The sequence below is a fragment of the Triturus cristatus genome, chromosome 3_2 (assembly GCF_964204655.1).
Source record: "Triturus cristatus chromosome 3_2, aTriCri1.1, whole genome shotgun sequence".
NCBI classification, from domain to species: domain Eukaryota; kingdom Metazoa; phylum Chordata; class Amphibia; order Caudata; family Salamandridae; genus Triturus; species Triturus cristatus.
The window spans coordinates 902,278,400-902,297,973 of record NC_140584.1 but is presented as its reverse complement, the minus strand read 5'-3'; the positions used below and the strand labels follow the sequence as shown (position 1 = coordinate 902,297,973).

The 19,574-nt window shown below is 44.1% G+C and overlaps 1 protein-coding gene across 1 annotated transcript in view; it reads left to right on the top strand.

The window, feature by feature from the left end:
• Nucleotides 1–19,574, top strand: part of LOC146858423 (multidrug and toxin extrusion protein 2-like) — a 1,295,341-nt gene that overhangs the window by 977,144 nt on the left and 298,623 nt on the right. Inside the window, exons 12-13 of the mRNA XM_085649342.1 lie at nt 16,817–16,892; nt 19,505–19,574. Coding sequence (XP_085505468.1) covers nt 16,817–16,892; nt 19,505–19,574 — 146 coding nt within the window. The remainder of the gene's footprint in view (nt 1–16,816; nt 16,893–19,504) is intronic.

Below are 19,574 nucleotides of genomic sequence, written 5' to 3'. Positions count from 1 at the left end.
AATTTCTATTGTGGGTAGCCTTCCTCTCGATTGATCTGAAAAAGGCTTTCATTACAATATGGTGGGATTATTTATTTGACACCATGAGAGGTATGGGTCTTGGAGACGGTTGGGTGAAGTGGGTGAAAGTGTTCTATAAAGGTACCACAGCACGGGTCAGGACAGTTAAAACAGTGTCCACACAATATGTGATCTCTCGTGGCACTCTGCAGGGTTGCCCTGTTTCGCCCCTTTTATTTGCTCTGGCGATCGAGTCTCTGGCTGCATTGTTCTAACTAGGAGGTAAGGGGATAGGCCTGACAGTAGATGGTCGTGACCATATCATTTCCCTGGATGCAGACGACCTTCTGATTTATCTGAAGGACGCTGTGGTGGGATCTGAAACCATGCTGGACCACCTGGGATGGTTTGAGCTCCTGTCAGGCTTAAGGGTTAACAAAAACAAGACTTACCTGTTCCCTGTGGCTGGAGTTCTACCCTGACCCCAGGACCTTCCAGCGGACCTTTACTGGGCACCATCCACTTTTAAGTATCTGGGTAACCATATCTTTCATTCTCTTGATGACCTGAGAAAGGGTAGTCTGGATAGAGCCCTTAGGTCCCTTAGGTCCTGCTTCCTTTCTGGTCCTCTTTGTGGCTACAGATTATGGCCGAGTTTCATTAGCCAAAATGGTTATGCTGCCACACTTGCTGTTCTTTCTCTTAATCTCCCGATCTCAGTATAAACTGGATGGTTCCGACAATTGGACAACCTGTGGCGGGATCATATTTGAGGAAAGGGGTGGTGATGCTCTCATTGGTGACACTACACCACTCCATGGCAGAGGGGGGGCCTTCGGTTCTAGTAACTTTGAGGTTTTTTTCCTGGCCGCTCTGATGCAATGGTTGGCGCACTGGTTGGAGGGAGTGAACCCAGAGTGAATGCATATAATGGAGCCTGGAACCCACCGCAACTTATTACTAGCTAGGTTGCTTGATCCAATGGTGGTGGTCCCTTATTGGTCAGTGCTGCAAACCACGGCTCTGCAGTGCTGGAAACGCTACATGATCAAAACAGCTTGAACCCCTCATTATACACTGGTCCTGCCCCTATTTGGACTGCCCCACGGTGACCATCGGTCGATATTTACAGTTGAACAAATGACAATTTGAGCAGAGGTGGGACTGGAGACGGTTGGGTACTGTTATCTAGAGAACGCCTTAGACCCCTTTGAGGATCCGGTCGAAGGCCATGACGTCCTTCCTGGACAATTCCTCCAATTTGGACCACGTTGGCAACATCAAAGGTCTAATTTTCTGTATTAAAATGTCCCCATCCTTCTCCTTTGCGGGGTTGTTGCTTTATAGGCCCCCAGACTGCCCACATAGCCACACGTCGGAGCTGGCTGATATCATTGCCCAGAAAGCCCTACGATATGCTAATTTCACAGTGCTGGGTGACCTTAATCTACATCTTGATGACGCTGACTGCCTACAGGCTGCAGACTTTCTATCTGCACTTAATGATTGTGGTTTAACACATCAGATCCCAGCACCGAACTACTAAGCAGGACATGTGTTGGATCTCATCTGTTGAAATGTGCAGGACTTGAGGGTGGACGAGTCGTTTTTTATTTAAATTTAAAGGCTCTCAACAATGCAACAGTGCAGTGAAAAGTGAAATAGGTTAGTATGTATTGTGAAGGGCTTTACAATGTATGTACATGAATCGTGACTGAAACGGATTTAATGGTGATTGATTCACACTCTGAAACAGAGTGATAAGCTCCAAATCAAATTATATTGAAAACTGAACACCATTATTATGCCAACATTTCAACCCCGTACAGTTAAACATAGAAAGTCATTATAGCTTAATGTCGGCAGCGAACTTCAGTCTGCTGGCGGAGCTTGCGGATTTTTGCCTACTCAGTATTCGGCTGAGAACGTGGAGTTGATGCAAAACTCCGACTCCGCAGCAGAGCGGAGTTCAACCCCGGGCCCCACAGTAAGCTCCCCACCTCCAGCCCCCCAATAAATATTTAAAAGAAATAAATAAAGAAGAATAAAAAAATACACTTACCTCTATCGCGGCATCTCTGGGCAGCCCTTCTCCTCCTCGCCATGGTCTCTCCTGTGGAAACCCCTACTACAGATGTACGTTGTGGTAGGACTGTGCATGCACGTGCAGTCCTACAAGATGTATGTCTGACGTAGACGTAGGGGTTTTGGTTTGTAGAAGAGACCATGGCCAGGAGGAGGAGGGCAGCCCGGAGATGCCACGATAGAGGTAAGTGTGTTTTTTTATCTAATTCTTTTTATATTTATTTATTTTTATATTTATTTATTATTTAGGAGGTGGTGGAGACATGTAGCAGAGCTCCACAGAGTTTTTGCTCAACTCCATGGAGCTCCGCGTAGTGCAACTATGCAAGCTCCGCCCGTGCTTAATTATTGCAATTAAGAAATAATGATGGGAAGCACCTCAGTTGACTAGTAGGGAATTGCATGTTTTGAATGGTGTAACATGTGGAATATGTGAACTACCTAAAGGACGGCACCATAGCGGTTGGATTCACTTTGGGAAGGTAGTTCTAAAGTCTAAATAAATTAATTTAAATGCATTAAAAGCTGGCAGACGTATTGCACCGAAGCATAGATGTAACAATGGCGTATTTCTAAATATGCTGTGCCTTTAGAGGGACTCACCTAGGTATTCGTGAGAAACCTTCTGGAACATGTAGTTTCTCCAATAATTATATGCAAGGGACCAATCATGCCTGAACAAATAATTCTCCATAGGCAAGGATCTTCTTAGTGACTCATGAAATATAGGTGCATCTATGATGTGAATTAAATAATTTCAGCTAAAATGTTTAACGCAGATATGGCAGGTTTAAGCATTAATTACTCACCCAGAATAACGTATGTCACTGGCAAGAATCAGTGTGTCTCTAGATGGAAAACCTAATAAAATGTATGAGTATCCCTGTGTGGGAATTGCAGACGTCAGTTACACCCACTGCAGTCACACAGGATGAGGCGGAGGCCCCAGCAGCGACAAGGTGAAATTCCACTCCCACTAATGAGAGCCCCTTACGATCCCCACTAGCCCTGGTGGATCACAGCACCCTCATGCACTCTACAAGCAGTTATTTACCTGTTGCAACACTTCAGGGCATTGGGTCACAGGCGGTTACCCCTTTCCCTCAGTCAAGTTATTTTGTCCTCGTAAGGTTGTACCTTCTACCCACCGTTCAGCATTACACTACATCACACATAGAGCAACGCCACAATTCACAGCCCGATGACTGTACATCCTCTTATACCTCTTCTCAGGTGTTCTGATGTTATTGATATCCTTACTACACAATATCAGACACAATACGCTCCCGCCATTGCTGCTAAAACCTCAGCATATGTTCTGAAAATGTATTATTACTTACCATTTGTGGTAATTTAACTATTCTTGTACGGTACTGTTAAATGTCAATAAAAAGATTTAATTATGAAAAATAATGGGGTGACCCTGTGTCCCTCAGAACCTGGGTATTTGTATTATATGGCTACAATGGTTCTGTCAGTCCGACAGAACCATTGTAGCCATATAATAAAAAGATTTAAGCAAAAAAAATGAGTATCCCTGTGTGGGAAAAACAAGGGGTCAAAAGACTGTAGTTGGAATGGGCCCTGCAGTGTGTGGGATCGTGATAATCTAGGCAAAAGGGCACAAGAGTTACCCACATTGCTGCAAACACAGTCAAAGAAGATCAGTAAATTCTATGAAAATAAAAGGAAGCAATCAACAAACTGTTTAAAATTAAGTTAGGGTGGTGGCAGACTGCTATAATGTGGTGAAAACCTCCAGAATTTATTTAGTGTCGTACACACGTCTCTATTGCAGAGCTGCATGCATGTGCATGCTTGTGCTTACACTGCCATATATTCAACAGTTTTCAATGGGGATACTGCAAGTGTTGCCACCAAATTAAATTACTCCCGGGTGATTTAAAAACCATTTGGGAGAAAAAAACACTGCTTGTGAGAGCTCTAACTACTAAATAAACTTGGGCAGAATTAAAAAAACAATATTGGGCATAACGTAGATCTGCTCAATATCAATAGGGAATGGATCACTTGACCTGAGTAACCAGGGTTTGCAATGTGTTCAAATAAAAACCCTCATTCACGTATGTAGGTCAGAGGCGTTATATCTTGGTTCTCCGCCAAGTTTAGAAACGTGACAGCATCATCATTGGGCTTATTCTGTTGTATGCTTACCTCCGTCCGGTGGACGGACCACTGGTTATTGCAGTAGTGATCAAAAACAAGTGCATTTCTAGTGCTCTGGTGAAGTGGATTAAAAGGCCTCATATGTCATAGACAGTATTTTAATTAGTCCGGAATAGAGGTGAGTAAAAACAGTGTGGTGCGTGAGAAGACGGATTAGCAGTCCACTCAGAAGCACCCAGAGAGCCCTGCCCTCACCACATGTTCAACCTGGGGAACAGCATCAACAGCAAGTAACTCACTACAATCCTCAACTCATCTTTCACCTCTGCCTCCTTTCCAGAGGGATGAAACACGTTGAAGTCAAACCGCTCCTCCAGAAAACCCAATGCAGGCTCTAAAGAACTCAAAAACTACCGGACAATCTCCTTTTTCCCACTAAAGCCGTGGAGAAAGCAATAAGCCTCTAATTAACCAACAACCTTGAAAACAACAACCTCCTGGACCATGCACAAATCACAGTACGGTAACCATCCTAATCCCAGCCACCAATGACATCATTGCTCTCCCAGACAGAGAGACCAGAACCCTTATCCTTCGCTATCTTGCTGCAGCCTTCAACACCATGCCTCACTGCACCCTCCTAAATGGGCTGCATCAGATTGAGATCCATGGGAACATCCTCGGGTGGATCGCATCCTTCGTCACTGGAAGAACCCAAAGCCCTCACCATTCCACCCTACACCTCGAGCCCTAAGAATGTAATCGGTGGCATTCCCGAAGAGTCCTCTCTGAGCCCAAATGTGTCCAACACATATATGACCCCTCTGGCCACCTTGGTCTCATCCTATGGTATGAACATCATATCATACGCTGAGACACTAGCTAATCCTAATCCTCTCCCTATCATCAGACTCCACAAAAACCAAAGCCAACTTCCCCTGGTGCATGACCCGCATTGCCAGCTGGTTGCAGAACGGGTCTCTCAAACTCAACACCAACAAAACAGAGATACTCATCTTTGGGAACAACACCTACCCCTTGGACGACTCCTGTTGGCCAGCTGAATTTGGCCCCTCACTAACACCCACAGATCATGCAAGGAAGCTTAACATCATACTCAACAGCAATCTCACCATGAAGTAGCAGATGAGCACTATCACACCTTCCTGCTTCCTCTGCATGCTCTGGAAAATCCTCAAGTGGCAACCCATCAGCACCAGATACACCGTCACCCAGGCCCTTATCGGTAGGTTTACCCTACTGGTGTAAACCTGGCAGCCCACCAAGACGACCAAGAGTTTGGCAAAGAAGATACTCTGTGGGTATTCTGTCACTTTGGATATGGAATAACCTCTACATCAGCTCCTTAGTGTTTAACATGTCTGCTTGCAGTTCATGTAAGATGTAACAGAAAATGTAGGAGTGATTAAATCATCTAAGGGCTTGCACCGCTCAGCATAATGTGACAGGTAAGTTCTTACAAAATTAAGGAATCCCATCAGAACCTGTCAAAATCTTAATGTGGTCGGAAGTTGTAAAATAGCATGCATCTGTAGGAAGTCAGATGTCAATAGTTACCCTCACTTTAAAATTCAGATCCAAGAAAAATCCCTTAAGAAATAACATTTTAGATTTTTTAAAAATGTTTTTTAGTTATACCCTTATCAGGTCAGAGTGTCACCATCTTGTCCACCCTATCTAAATATTCAGTCAAGCCCATATTCTGTAATGTGAGATATCATCAAACTATGATTGCCAAAACACTTTTTGCAAAAAGCCCAGGGGTAGTCTTAAGAACCTGACGTAATCGCATATAGGCTATCTGAAATCCACAGAACGAAAAAGCAGTTAGATACAATAATTCAGGTGCTATATTTTGGCTAACAAATCTGTTTAAAATAGTTAATGTAATTTTTATTTTTTTTCAAACCAGTTTCATCATTTGCCCATTGCAGTAAGTATTTGCACAGCATGTCTGTGTGATTTAAATTTCTGTAGTCTAAAACTAAAACTATTCTATGTGAATAAACTGCTTCAATACCAGAAAAGAGTAGTGTTCATGTCTGGATGACAATCCACTATTATAAGATAATACTTTAGTTAGGTAAAATAGCTTTTATATCATGATCATCCTCTGGCTTTAAAAGATATTGGGGCACATGCATCAAAAAACAATTTTGCGAATCCTTAATCGTGAATATTAAGAAATTGCTAATAAGGAATCGCAAAACAGAATGCATTATAAAATTTGCTATATTTTAGCAAATCGGTTAATATCGCAAATTCAAATAGCAATCCCGCTATTACCGAATCGGTAATAGCGAATCCGCTAATACAGAATCGCTAATAGAGATTAACCCATATTGCTGCATTGGGATGACATCACAACCAGGAAGTGAATCAGGGAATGCACACACCTGTTCACAGAGAGAGTCAGAGGAGGAGGCAGACCGGTGGAGCTGAGCAAGGAACAAGCTGTTTTTGAAGCTGAATCTGTTTGAAAACAACAGCATGGCCACAGAAAAAGTGAACAACAAAGGTGAAGGAAGGAAAAGGAAGCTGAAATTCAGCAAGAAAGAACTGGAAATCCTCATTGAGGAAGTGGTGTTCAGCAATGATAAGCTCGTTGGCAAGCTGTCCCTGCAGGTTGCATAGCCAGTTGAAAGAAACATTTAGCTGGCTATCCAAGCAAAGGTAAATGCTATGGGGGTCACGCAGTGCTCAAACGCAGACCTGCGCAAGCGCTGGTACGACCAGTGCAGCCAAGCTAAAGAGAGGGTGGCTGCATGGCTTGCAGATGGCAAGGAAAAACTGGAGGGATACCATCTGCGGAACGTGCAAACACACCCCTGGAGGACATGGTAGAATCTACACTGCAGCCAGAGGCAGTTGACGGAATAACCCATATTGACACCTCTGAACAGGCTGGTACCTCACAAGGTACGACCACTGCTAAATATCTTTCAATGTTAAATGTACCTAAATTTGCCCCTAATGCAGATTCTGTGTAGTGTAGCACACCTGAGTCCAGTCCACATTTCACTTGCAACACCAAAATGCATTATGGGAGTAGTATACAGACAAATATAACGGCAAGGCAAGGAGGGACAAAAACAGCTTTAGTGCAGCAGAGTACAGCAAGGAAGTGACTGAAGTAGACTTTGTCCATTACAAAAGTTAATTTATTAGACATTGGCATGCGCTATGTCACAAACATGTGCACCAAAGAATAACTGAACTTAAACTGTTTAAAATCACAAATGCAGCTGCACAGGAGATTGATGTGGCTGATGTCCATAAGTCACAGGAACCAAATGCACAGTCTGAGGAGGAACCAGAAGTGCCAGCATCCTCACCCATACCTGCTCCCACTCGACGCAGGTAAATAGTCCCACCACTGCCTGATTTTGAGAGTGATGAAGCGAGCCAAAAAGAAACTCCCACACAGCAGGCTGGCCATACACCACCACCACTACTGCTGAACTCCTGAGGCGGAAAGCCGGGAGCACACCCTTCGCTTTTTTAACTTAAAAATTGTATAACTGTCACTTTTTTCACTGTGTTTTTAAAAGCAAAGCACCGCGCTAGAGGATTGCAAGCACTTAGGCACTCACTCGATCGATGAGCTGAGCGGGCAGCGGATCTCATCGCTGACTCGGAGCCCAAGAGGAATTCCCTCTAGAAACGCCACCCCGGCGAGGACAGAGGACACGCCCCCTTTCAGGCCACGCCCCTCGGCACGAGTACAAAAGCGCTGACCACACAAGCACCAGGCCAGATACTGCTGAACTCCTGAGGCGGAAAGCCGGGAGCACACCCTTCGCTTTTTTAACTTAAAAATTGTATAACTGTCACTTTTTTCACTGTGTTTTTAAAAGCAAAGCACCGCGCTAGAGGATTGCAAGCACTTAGGCACTCACTCGATCGATGAGCTGAGCGGGCAGCGGATCTCATCGCTGACTCGGAGCCCAAGAGGAATTCCCTCTAGAAACGCCACCCCGGCGAGGAGAGAGGACACGCCCCCTTTCAGGCCACGCCCCTTCCACCACCCATAACATGTGTTGCCACCAGAGGCGCAGCGAACGAGCGCAGCGGGAGCGCCGTTTGCGCGCCGAAGGCGCGCCTAAGGCAAGCCCCTCTGCGCCCGTCCGCGCCAGACCGGGCCAAGGGCCACATAATCATGCTCCTGCATTCCAGGCTCCCCTTAGGTATACGAGGGAAAACTTACTTAACATCAGGGACCACCTCGCACCTCTTTGCACCCACAGCATTTCCCCCCCGACGGCCAGTCATGCTGCAGGAACTGCTCCTACAAACTCCCCCCTCAAGTCACTCCGACGCCCCATTATCTAAACATGGCCTTGCTTAATTGCAGATCCCTCCCGAAACATCAATCACAAATTCACATCCTGCTTCAGGAATCGGAGATTGATATCCTTTTCCTTACCGAAACATGGATTAACCATAACTCCGACCCGGATATTATTCAAGCACTCCCAGCAGGCTACCTCATTAAACACGTGGATAAACCCTCCGGAACGGGGGGAGGGATCGCTATTATCTATCGTGATCACCTATCCTGTCAGTTCAAGGACAGCCCTGTAGTCGATTGCGAAAATATCCTGTTCTCAATCCACTCTCCACCAGTCACTACCCTTTCGGGTATACTATTATATCGCCCACCGGGCAAACATGGACTCTTCTGTAACTCGCTAGTGGAAGCCACCTCTGCCCTAGCTTGTCTCACCCCTAACTTTACGATCTTTCTTTGACTTAAATCTCCACTTCGACGACCCCACAAACACAATCGCCGCCGAGCTAAAAAACGACCTTGTCTCCCTGGATCTCCATCTAAAAAATTCTCTGCCCACACATGAGAAGGGCCACCTCTTAGACCCTATATTTACGAACCTCGCAAGACTCACGGTGAGCACTCCTTTACCCATTCCTTGGTCAGATCATTCTCTAATCCCCTTCAAACTACATCTGTCCCCTGCAACAAGGGAGAAACACCCTCCCCAACCCCCATCCCGGCCATGGCACAAACTGGACCCCCACGCCTGGGCTCAATTACTGGCTTCTACTGAATCCATGATGGACCCAGACCCTTCTAGAGCAGCTACCCAACTACAGGATTGGATCAAGCAATCTCTCGATACCATCCTGCCCGAAAAAAACCTACCGACCAGGAAAAGAACTCTCAAATCCCCTTGGTTTACCCCAGAGCTACGCCTTATCAGGAAAAAGTGCAAAAAATTAGAACGACAATGGAGAAAGAACTATACGACGGACAGCAAGTCCGAATATAAATCTGCTATAAAACAATACAAATCGTGTATAAAAAACTCACAAGCAAGTTTCTATGAGAAGAAAATACAGAACGCAGCCAATTCTGAAAAAGAAACGTACCGTATCGTACGTCTCCTCACTAAAACCCCCGAGCCCTCTCCCACACCAGACCCATCGGGCAATAGATGCAACCAACTAGCGGAGTTCTTCGCTACCAAAATCAGTAAAATCCTCAACTCCCTCCCATCGCCCCCTACACCTCAATCCCCTGAGACCCCCCTCGCCGACCCAGACACCCCACGCCTTGACGCTTTCGCACAGATAACCACGGAACAATTCCTATCTACTATACAAGCGGTTAAGAGTGGCTCTCCATTAGACCCTGCCCCGATGAGCCAACTCAAGCTAGTCATACCGACTATAGCCGAGCCACTTACCCGCTCAATCAACGACTCCATCAGACTAGGCACGGTCCCAACCAACTGGAAAAAAGCCATGGTAAAGGCGCTCCTCAAAAAACCACATCTCGACCCCTCCGACCTCTCCAATTACAGACCCATTTCCCTACTCCTGGCCATAAGCAAAGTGGCCGAGCGAATGGTAAACCAGCAACTATCCCTGTTCCTGGAAACCAACGAGCTCCTAAGACAATCCCAAACGGGGTTCAGACCGAGGCAGGGTACAGACACTGCACTTCTAGCCGTGGTCGAAGAGGCAAGATCTATCTTAGACGCAGGAGGATCAGTGGCAGTGATCCTCCTCGATCTAAGCGCAGCCTTCGACACTGTGGATCACAAAATAGTAATCCACCGGCTTAAACTGACAGGAGTAACAGGGACCGCCCTCTCCTGGATTAAATCGTTCCTGGAAGGCAGAACCTACCAGGTGACTGATGGCCTAGCCACATCTAGAGCCACCCCGCTTCAGTGTGGGGTCCCCCAGGGATCTTCCCTCAGCCCCACACTTTTTAATGTGTATATGTCCCCGTTGGAGGACATTACCGCCCCATTTGGCATTAAAACGGTCATGTACGCTGACGACACCCAACTGGTGGTGTCTATCAACCAGTCAAGTAAAAGCCTGGACAATCTGGCAGCTTGCCTAGAAGACATCTATCACTGGATGTGCGAATCCCGCTTAAAACTGAACGGAGAAAAATCAGAGATCCTCCTCCTTGGTAATCCACTCAAACGCCCCCAAACTCTATCATGGCCCCCTGCATGGGTTCGCCACCCACCCCTAAACCCGAAGTCAAGAGTCTGGGCATATGGCTGGACCAAGACCTCAACTTTAAAATACAGGCCAGGAAAGCGACAGGTATCTGCTTTGGTCTAATAAAAACAGCACGGAAGATCCTTCACCTTATTCCCTTCCAGTCCAGGAAACTGTTCATGCAAGGCCTGGTGAACGCCAGGTTGGACTATGGCAATGCCCTCTACCTGGGAGCCCCTGCCTATGTCATCAACAGACTACAATGCGCCCAAAACGCAGTAGCAAGAGTACTGACCGGAACAAAAACGAGATGCTCAGCCAAACCGGCCATCAAAAGCCTACATTGGCTCCCAGTAAGGGAAAGAATATCCTTCAAAGCCTTATGCATCTCCCACAAAATACTGCAAGGCAAAGGCCCCCCTATCCTGAAATCCATCATCAATCCATACCGAGCAAACCGACAACTCAGATCAGACTCTCTTCATCTTGCAGCCATCCCCAGAGTGAATAGGTCCCGCTCAGGAGGGAGACTGTTCTCTTACAATGCTGCCAAGCTGTGGAACTCCCTACCACTCTCCATAAGGTCAGAATCCAACCTGCTTGCTTTCCGTAGGCAGCTCAAAACCTGGCGCTTTCCAGCATAACCCTCTCCCCCTTCCGTTCCTACTGGTGTTTTAGATAGTATCAGCGCTGGGACGCCCAAGGGCAGCTATGCGCTTTAGAAATCCATATTCAAATTCAAATTCAAATTCACCACCAACAGAGGTACCAATTAGGGGTGTAACTCCGTTCCGCCCACAGAATGTGCGGAGATTTGCCCTTCCGCAATATAGGCGGAGAAACAAGGCAAATCTCTGCACACTCGGGCATAACGGAAGTTAGCCTCCCACCCGCCACCCGCGGGAGCCTGCACATGCGCATTCCTCGGCAGAAATGTGCATGCTCGGGCTTCCGCGCATGCGCAGTTCCCAGAAGAAGACGCGATTTAGATGGCTGGAAGCCCGGGGACGCCGCCGATAAGGTAAGGTTATTTGAAAATTGCTTTCTTAATGTGTTTAATACTGCGGGTGGGAGGCGGGTGGGAGGCAGGCGGGAACTGCATAACGGAACTATGCGGAGAGTGCGGAGATTGGTTCCATCTCTGTGCCTCTCAGCGTAGGTCCCTTACGCACATTACGCCCACCCTTAGTACCAATGCGGCGCAGGTCCGTCCATTTCCGCAGGCGAAGGCCCAAGGCAATTCTGACAGCTGCAGAATGAGGCTTCTGCCTGGAGTGGGCTGGAGGGCAAGATGCTCAGGGTCCAGCACCTGCAAGGCAGAAACATGAGAATGATGCAGGGCCAACTGGGGATAATGGCAACACACATGGGAGATATCCGTCACTGCCTGAGAGAGCTCACCACTGCTGTTGTGGAAGGGCAGAGGGCAAACACTGACAACTTTGCAAGTGTTACAACAGCTATGCATTACTTGTTCAGGGTCATCCAGGGTGACCATGCCTCCCATGGTAGGAGGCATCACAATTTGATGGGGCGCCTGGACGGTTACACCAGGGCCATCAATAGGCTGTGCACAACAACAGCTCAGCTTTTCCATCGTACTGTCAGCATACAAGTGGAGATGAGCCACTGCTGCGGGGATGTGGCCAGGGGCCTCATCTAGGTCACTAATGCAGAGGAACATCTCCAGACTGCTGCAGCTGGTGGCAACAACGTTCTTACGGAGTAGGCCTCCAGCCTCAGTAGCCTACTGGCACCTGTAACAAATCCCAGGAGGCACAGTACCAGGAGCAACACTGGCACAGAAGGCTCAGTAAGGGATGTGGTTGAGCCTACTGAGAGGCCCACGGGAGTGCGTGGCTGTAAATAGTAAAAACACGGACACTTACTATTCTGGTGGGGTAACCGGCAGCATGTACATTGTTCCCACTGACGTTTAAATACCAAGGCAATGTCATATAATTGTCTGTATTCACACTATACTTGTCTGCACCTGGTATCTGTGCAATAACACTACCAGAATATTGTAACATTAAAGCGTTGCGCACCCACTGTATTGTCTCGTGATTACCCACTTTAAACGTAATGTTGAATGATTGCTGCACATCTCCATCTCCCCTCTGCTGCATTTGGACCGCATGTCACTTGTCTTGGCTGGATGTCTACCTCAGGCTCGCTGTCAGAGTCTTACAGGGGAATGCCTCTATTAGTGGCTATGTTGTGCAACATGACACATTTGACGGCTATTTTGCAGCAAGTCTCTAGCCTATACTGTAATGCACCCTCAGTTTTGTTTAGGCAGCGGTACCTAGATTTTAGTAATCAAATGTCCTCTCAATTACGTCGCGCGTGGAGATGTGTGCCTCATTATATCGCTGCTCACATTGTGTAGTAGGATTTAGATATGGAGTCAGGATGAAAGAGTGCATAGCGCATGTGCTATCACCTACAAGATGTAAAAAGAGAATACATTGGTCACTGCTATGTGTCACCATGGTGGACAGGTGTGCAAAACAGTTTTACATCTGTTTACCAAGCAAATATCCTTCTCCAAATTCACCCGCAAGTAAACGTCTGTGCATGCCACTATGTCTGAAGATATAGGAGTCATGTGCATTGCCAGGGTAACTAGCCACTATGTCTGTGATTATGTTTTTAGAATTGCAGATTACTTGAATGTTCAATGAATGGTAAGATTTGCGGTTTCAGTAAATATTCTCATTCATTGAGGCGGGACAAATGGCTACATATCAATGCAACAAATGACATGTGGAAAATGGGCAACATGATAAAAATCTAATTTAGTTTGCTGCAATTCCTGTGGTATTGTGGTGAACCTAGTGTGGTTGTGTATCCTCCGCAACATGGCATCAGGGAATGAGTTAAAAAATCGCGATTGGGCACTTTTGGAAATAGCTCCACCTGCAGCAATTACTCCCTGGAAGCTCCCTGAAGATGAGATATGCAGAAAACATAGGACCTGCACATGAGTGGGGATGGCATGTGTCCTGCGAGTCTGACGCTGCAGTATTGGATCCAATTCAGCTATGAGCTCATGGATTGTGTCTGCAATCAGCCTATATTTATCATAAATCTCTTTCTCTGTCTTCCCTAGAAAAGTAACGCACACTCTGAAAATGTGCTCCTGTATCCTCCTTGTTCTCTCTGCTGCTGCTCTTAGCCTCATCATCCTCACCATGACGTAAAGCGCTGCCATTGTGAAACATTCTGATGCCTTCTGGGACTGTTTAAGTAGTTTGCTGATGAATAGCACATGATTTGTTCAACTTTAAATGGTTACCACCTGATAGAATTTGTTCTTATTTAAGAAATGTTAATTGCGTTTTTCACAGATTCGGTATTTGTGAATTTTTGATGCATAGGATTAACAAATTCCTATTCGCGAATTTATGTGAAATTCAGCGAATGAGCTTCATGCATTGGAATTATCTATTTTGTGATCGCGAACAGCCTTTTTTTGCAATCCGCAACATTTGCAATCGCAAAATAGCTTGATGCATGTGCCCCATTGAGCATGACCCTGAGGCTCACACTTTACAGGAATAACATATGGAACAGATCATTTGTCCCAGCTCACTTGGGTACAGATTTACTAAGCACTTGTGTTGTCCTTGCATGACACATATTGTAGCAAGACAACACAAGCTCTTATCTGGGATGTTCTAAGCCATGCAAAGCCACTTTGCTTGGTTTAGTAAATAGAAAGTGATGCAAGGCAGCACATAGAACTGTCTTGGGTTACTTTGCATCGGGAAGAAGTTTCATGGGTTTAGCATGGGCGTTCCCATGCACTCATCCATGTATTTCAATGCAAAGCCAGATTTCCAAAGACTTGTAAACCTGATTTTGCCCTAAAATGGCGCACCTATCTGACAGAGGCGTAACAACGAGCAATATCTTTATTTCTCCCCATTAACTTGTGCCTTCTGCAGCACATATAGAAAGAGGAATATTCCTCTAAGGATTTTTTTGTGCAGGAAGGTGCTCCTTCCTGCACAAAAACAATCCTGCCCATGAAGCAGACGCCCTTGCAATATGGAGCAAGGATACTTGTGTTGGTGCTAAGCAGCACATAGTACGCCAGTGCAAGGAACAAGCTGAAATGTTCTATATTTTTGTAAATATGGAGCATTTCTTCTCACTTCCTTCAACGTGATGATGTACAGCAAGTTGCCGTGCTGCATTGCATTGTCTGAAAGAAAGGTAAATCTGCCCATTTATTTTTATACTGTGCTGTAGCTTGCTATAAAGCCCACTCACATGCATATTTTTTACGGAGCACTTAGGTACTAAAAAGGAAAAAGCTTGCATTATTAACTAGGAGTGGGAAGAATTTGTGGAGGTGGATTCCGGGAAATCATGCAGAATTATATTAAAAGTATGTCAGATATGCAGAATTCCATGACATGGTAAAGTGGGCATTTGGTACTGTTTCCTTAGCACAAACTGCACCTTTGCGTCTATATTTATTTATTTATTTAAGCAACTTGTAGAGCGCGCAAATACCCTTAGGTGTCTTGGCGCTACGGACGGCTAGGCAGAGGGGAAGGCCAGGAGCGGCTGGCATATTGGTTGAAAAGCCAGGTCTATAAATGAATGCATGATTTCATTGAATGATTTAGATGAAGAAAATAGCACTGCCAAATACCACTCGGCACCCTTACATTCTCTGCAGTTATTACAACTTTTAATCATTGCGAAATATGTAAGGGTGCGAGTGGTATGCAGTGGTTTACAATCTTTAGAAACCACTGCTTAGTTTTAAATCCACCGGCAGAGTCGCAGAGTTTTAATTTCTCAATATTTCCATGTTATCTTTCTGGACTCCTACTGTGGCAAAGCTAGAGCCGTGGTTTTCTTTTTAACCTTCTGCTCATACAGCTTTTTGCTTATGGAACCTCCAATCCCACATTTTGTTTTGAGTTGTGGTTAAGTGGCTTGATAACCTAATCCCAGCCTACAGTAGAGTACGTTTCTGATGTACCTCTAGGAAGCTCCAGTTTGTGATTTTGAACAGGATCATCATTCTAACACTGGTGCACTACCAAAACTGTACTTCTCCTTCAATGCTCCTGAAAACTATTTAGGAAAGTTTTTTAAAATTCCCTATGAATTTCATACCCAAATCAAATGCAGGTGCCTCTCCATGCCTATTATGTGTCTGTTTTAAATCTCCTACTAACATCACTACCAAGGGTGTGCCATGAGTAGTAGTGTAAATAATCACAAATATTGTAAAAAATTTAGTATTCTTTTCTAAATGTGGTACCATACCAAGTGATACATACATCATCAGCATTCTGTGTTTATCCTGGGGTGTTGTGTGAAGCTAGACTGCTTCCAATTGATTCATTGTGAGAGGCATCCAAAATGGAATCTTGTCTCGCTTTGTTGTCGCTTTGCCCATAATAACATTTATAGTCTGCGGAATAAGTGCCTGTGGTGCAGGATGCGCTTATTGTGCAGAGCCGCAAACTATTGCCCAAGCTGCTGTCAATTGAAAAACAAACTTTCTGAGTCACACACAGATAGCCACTAACTGATTTAGTACGTTTCTTAGGTATATAGCTTGTAGATTTACTTCATCTTGATTTGGTGTATACCTAGCAAAGATTTTGCTTGCCATCACCTTGAAAGAAAGCTACCTCACTCCCCTAATAATGCAGCTTATTTACTCTACTTGGATATTGTGGAATGTTGTTGAAAGAAACAATCAATAAAGGAGCCCTAATGTCTTTTCACCATCTTATGTTCCTGTGAAACCATTTTTACTATGTAGGAAAAATAACTGGAAAAGCAAGATCCGTACTGCAATGAAACAATCATCAAACCACCATCACTACTGGTCATTTGTATTGAAAAGAACATGCATTTGAATTGATGAATATATGAAATTCAATAGTGTAGATCTAAATAGGGAAAATATGAATATTATATCAATAGTTTACAATTCAAACAGAATTTAGTTTGTGTGTGTGAATTGTGTTAGAGAGTAAATGCCACTACATAATACAATGTATTCCTCTTTGTCATTTTCTGAGTTTCTCAGTAAATGTTTTGTGGATTGCGCAATATTTTTCAGGTGTTTTGATCGTCATTGATATCACTGTTATAGCAATGTCAAGGACAGTGATTGCGAGACTCTTCACTACTGATGAGTGAGTATTCACAGTTTAATCAAAACAATGTGCTGTGCATTGCTTAAAGATTATTTGTGCTACTTTTGTTTGAAATATAATTGCAGTGTTTTAATGATGTTTATATATTATTGTTTTATTAATAGTAGACCAAAATCACAGAAAATTGGTATGGTTGTGTATTGTGGATTCAAGCTATGATTTGTTAGATTGTTCAGATTTTAAAGATTTCCTGTATCCCTGAAAGCACGCCAGGTTAATCTATGCAAAGCATGCAATAACAGCATATTCAGGATCCACTTTGCATGCTCCAGTGAATATCCTGATGGTAGAAATATCCAAAGAGGATATATTTTTTTTCTACTGGGAAACATGTTTTACTGTGGAAAAATATGGAAGTATAGAATCCGGTCTTGAATGTATGTTTCGCTCTCCTAATTAACTGAAAGAAAAATATGGAGGTATAGAATCCGGTCTTGAATGTATGTTTCGCTCTCCTAATTAACTGAATGACATATTTACTAATATTTTACATTGGGGCCTATTCTTAATGGTAAATTGGTCTCAGGTAAGCAAAGGGCTGAGTAATTCCTTTTCCAGGGTGGGATGGGGAATGGATCTACCCCCACATTTGGTGAGAAGAAAATTACAGGGTGCAAACTTTAAAACAAAACAAAATGACATTCCTAGATGCGCACCTGGAAACTTGAGCCTGATGCATCTTTCCATGCATACTTTAGTGAACTGCCAAAAAATTTGTATGCTTGGGCAGAGGTGTATATCTCTGCATGCTCTTTTTGGGTTTTTTATGTGAATAGGGACCATTGTCTCAGTATGGATCCAGGAACTAAAATAAAGCCGCAATCAATACAATGCAAATTAAAAATTAATCTAATCAAACTGGTGCAGATTCTAAGTATAAGTGAACAGTTAGTTTAAAACAATTGTTGTGACACCACCTCCACCTCTTTTCTTGGCAAACACAGAAACTAAACCATCACATCCATTCCCCTTTCAGTAATGCTGAGATGGTTTATCCTGCTTGTCTGGTACATTGTAACCTTTTTATGCATGCAACCATCGTGGTTTAGAAAGCATCTGTGAACAAGAAAGACATGCCTGTAGTGGATGTGTTCTGGCTAGAGATTTTCAATTGGCATAGTCAGCTATGACTACTGTGCCAGGAATCAGATGATGCCTCCACTTCTAAATAAATGTGTTGACACTGGGCATCCACCAGCTTTATGTGATGGGCACCTGTCACTAAACCGTGTAGAAAACCCTTCCACATATTAAAATAACTCTGAATTAAAATCCTTGAAGCATTGTAAGGTTGGTGGCAGCGTACCTGGTTTTACATATTGTACCACCTTTCCCAATTCTGATGTTTGGAAGACAAATACTGCTGGAAAACAAAGTTTCAGTGACCAGGAAGAAAAATAGTGGTAAGACTTACCTTGAAGAGAGATATATAAAATGGCCATGTAAACAGCCCAGCAGAAAGTTGGCATTACCAAAGTCTAGTCATTCAAAGTTCAAAGTGGCATACCTAAATAGACGATGTCCTCTTGGTAACTGCATAGAAATGGTTCATATTCATTTACATAACGGCAATTTGATTGGACTGAATGTGGAAGCCAAAACAAACTGATGCTGAACATAGAGGATACACATTTTATGTTTTTTTGTAACTCTAGTACTCTTTTAGAATCTATTGCATTTGTATCGATTTAGGCAAAGAGAGTAACAGAAACTACATATGCATCTTATCAATTCAGTGAGACTGGGCACCTCATCCTCAGATCCAAAAAATCACAATTGGTTATAGAGGCAGTATTTTATTTTCAATATGTTCACGAGGTGAGTGTTGAGCATTGATAACAGATCGTGAAGCTGAATGGTGATGCCATCAATTGGGTTTACTCCTAAATATATAGTCTTCAACTGGGATGTGACAAGCGCAGTGATCACTTCCTCATGATCACTTGCCTGTGGCAAAATCATATCAAGCTTCAACTCAACATGTCACACCCATGGGTGTAGTAGTCCTGCTAAAGATAAGTGATTTGGAAAAGTACTATATCTGCTGAGAGTGCTTTTCATAACTATTGCTATTTTACATTTTACTTCTGAATTGCTGTTACTATTCCAGGGGCATTAATCCTGCCTGATGTAAGGCAAATTGAGTTAATTCAAGGAGAATGAGTGCTAATGGTTTATGATGTTTGTGGGTTAGGAGTGTTTGAATTACATTTAAACATTTAATAATGTGTTCAACTTCTATTACTCAACTCTTGTATTTTGATACTGCCCACCCGCATAAGTGGCTTGGTGTTAACAAGAGACTATATCAGTAGTAGTCTTCACATAAAAAGTCTTTGAAGAACAATCTAATTTTGCTGCCCAACCACTTTGGACCTGGAGATCAGAGAGTAATGATTACAAAGTATTTCTGGAGAAATCTTGCTATACAGATTTCTCTCCAAATGCACAGGTGCTGCCTTAGCTGTACACGTGCTGAGAAAAATCGAACATAAAAAATTGCGTAAAGCCTAAATATCGTCCTCATCAAGAAGTTAAAATATATTGCTAATTTGCCACCTTTGTGACTGCTGTTTGTCTTCCTTCAACAGAGAGATCGTTTCATTGACTGCTCACACACTACTGGTATATACACTCTACCACACATTTGAGTCTATTGCT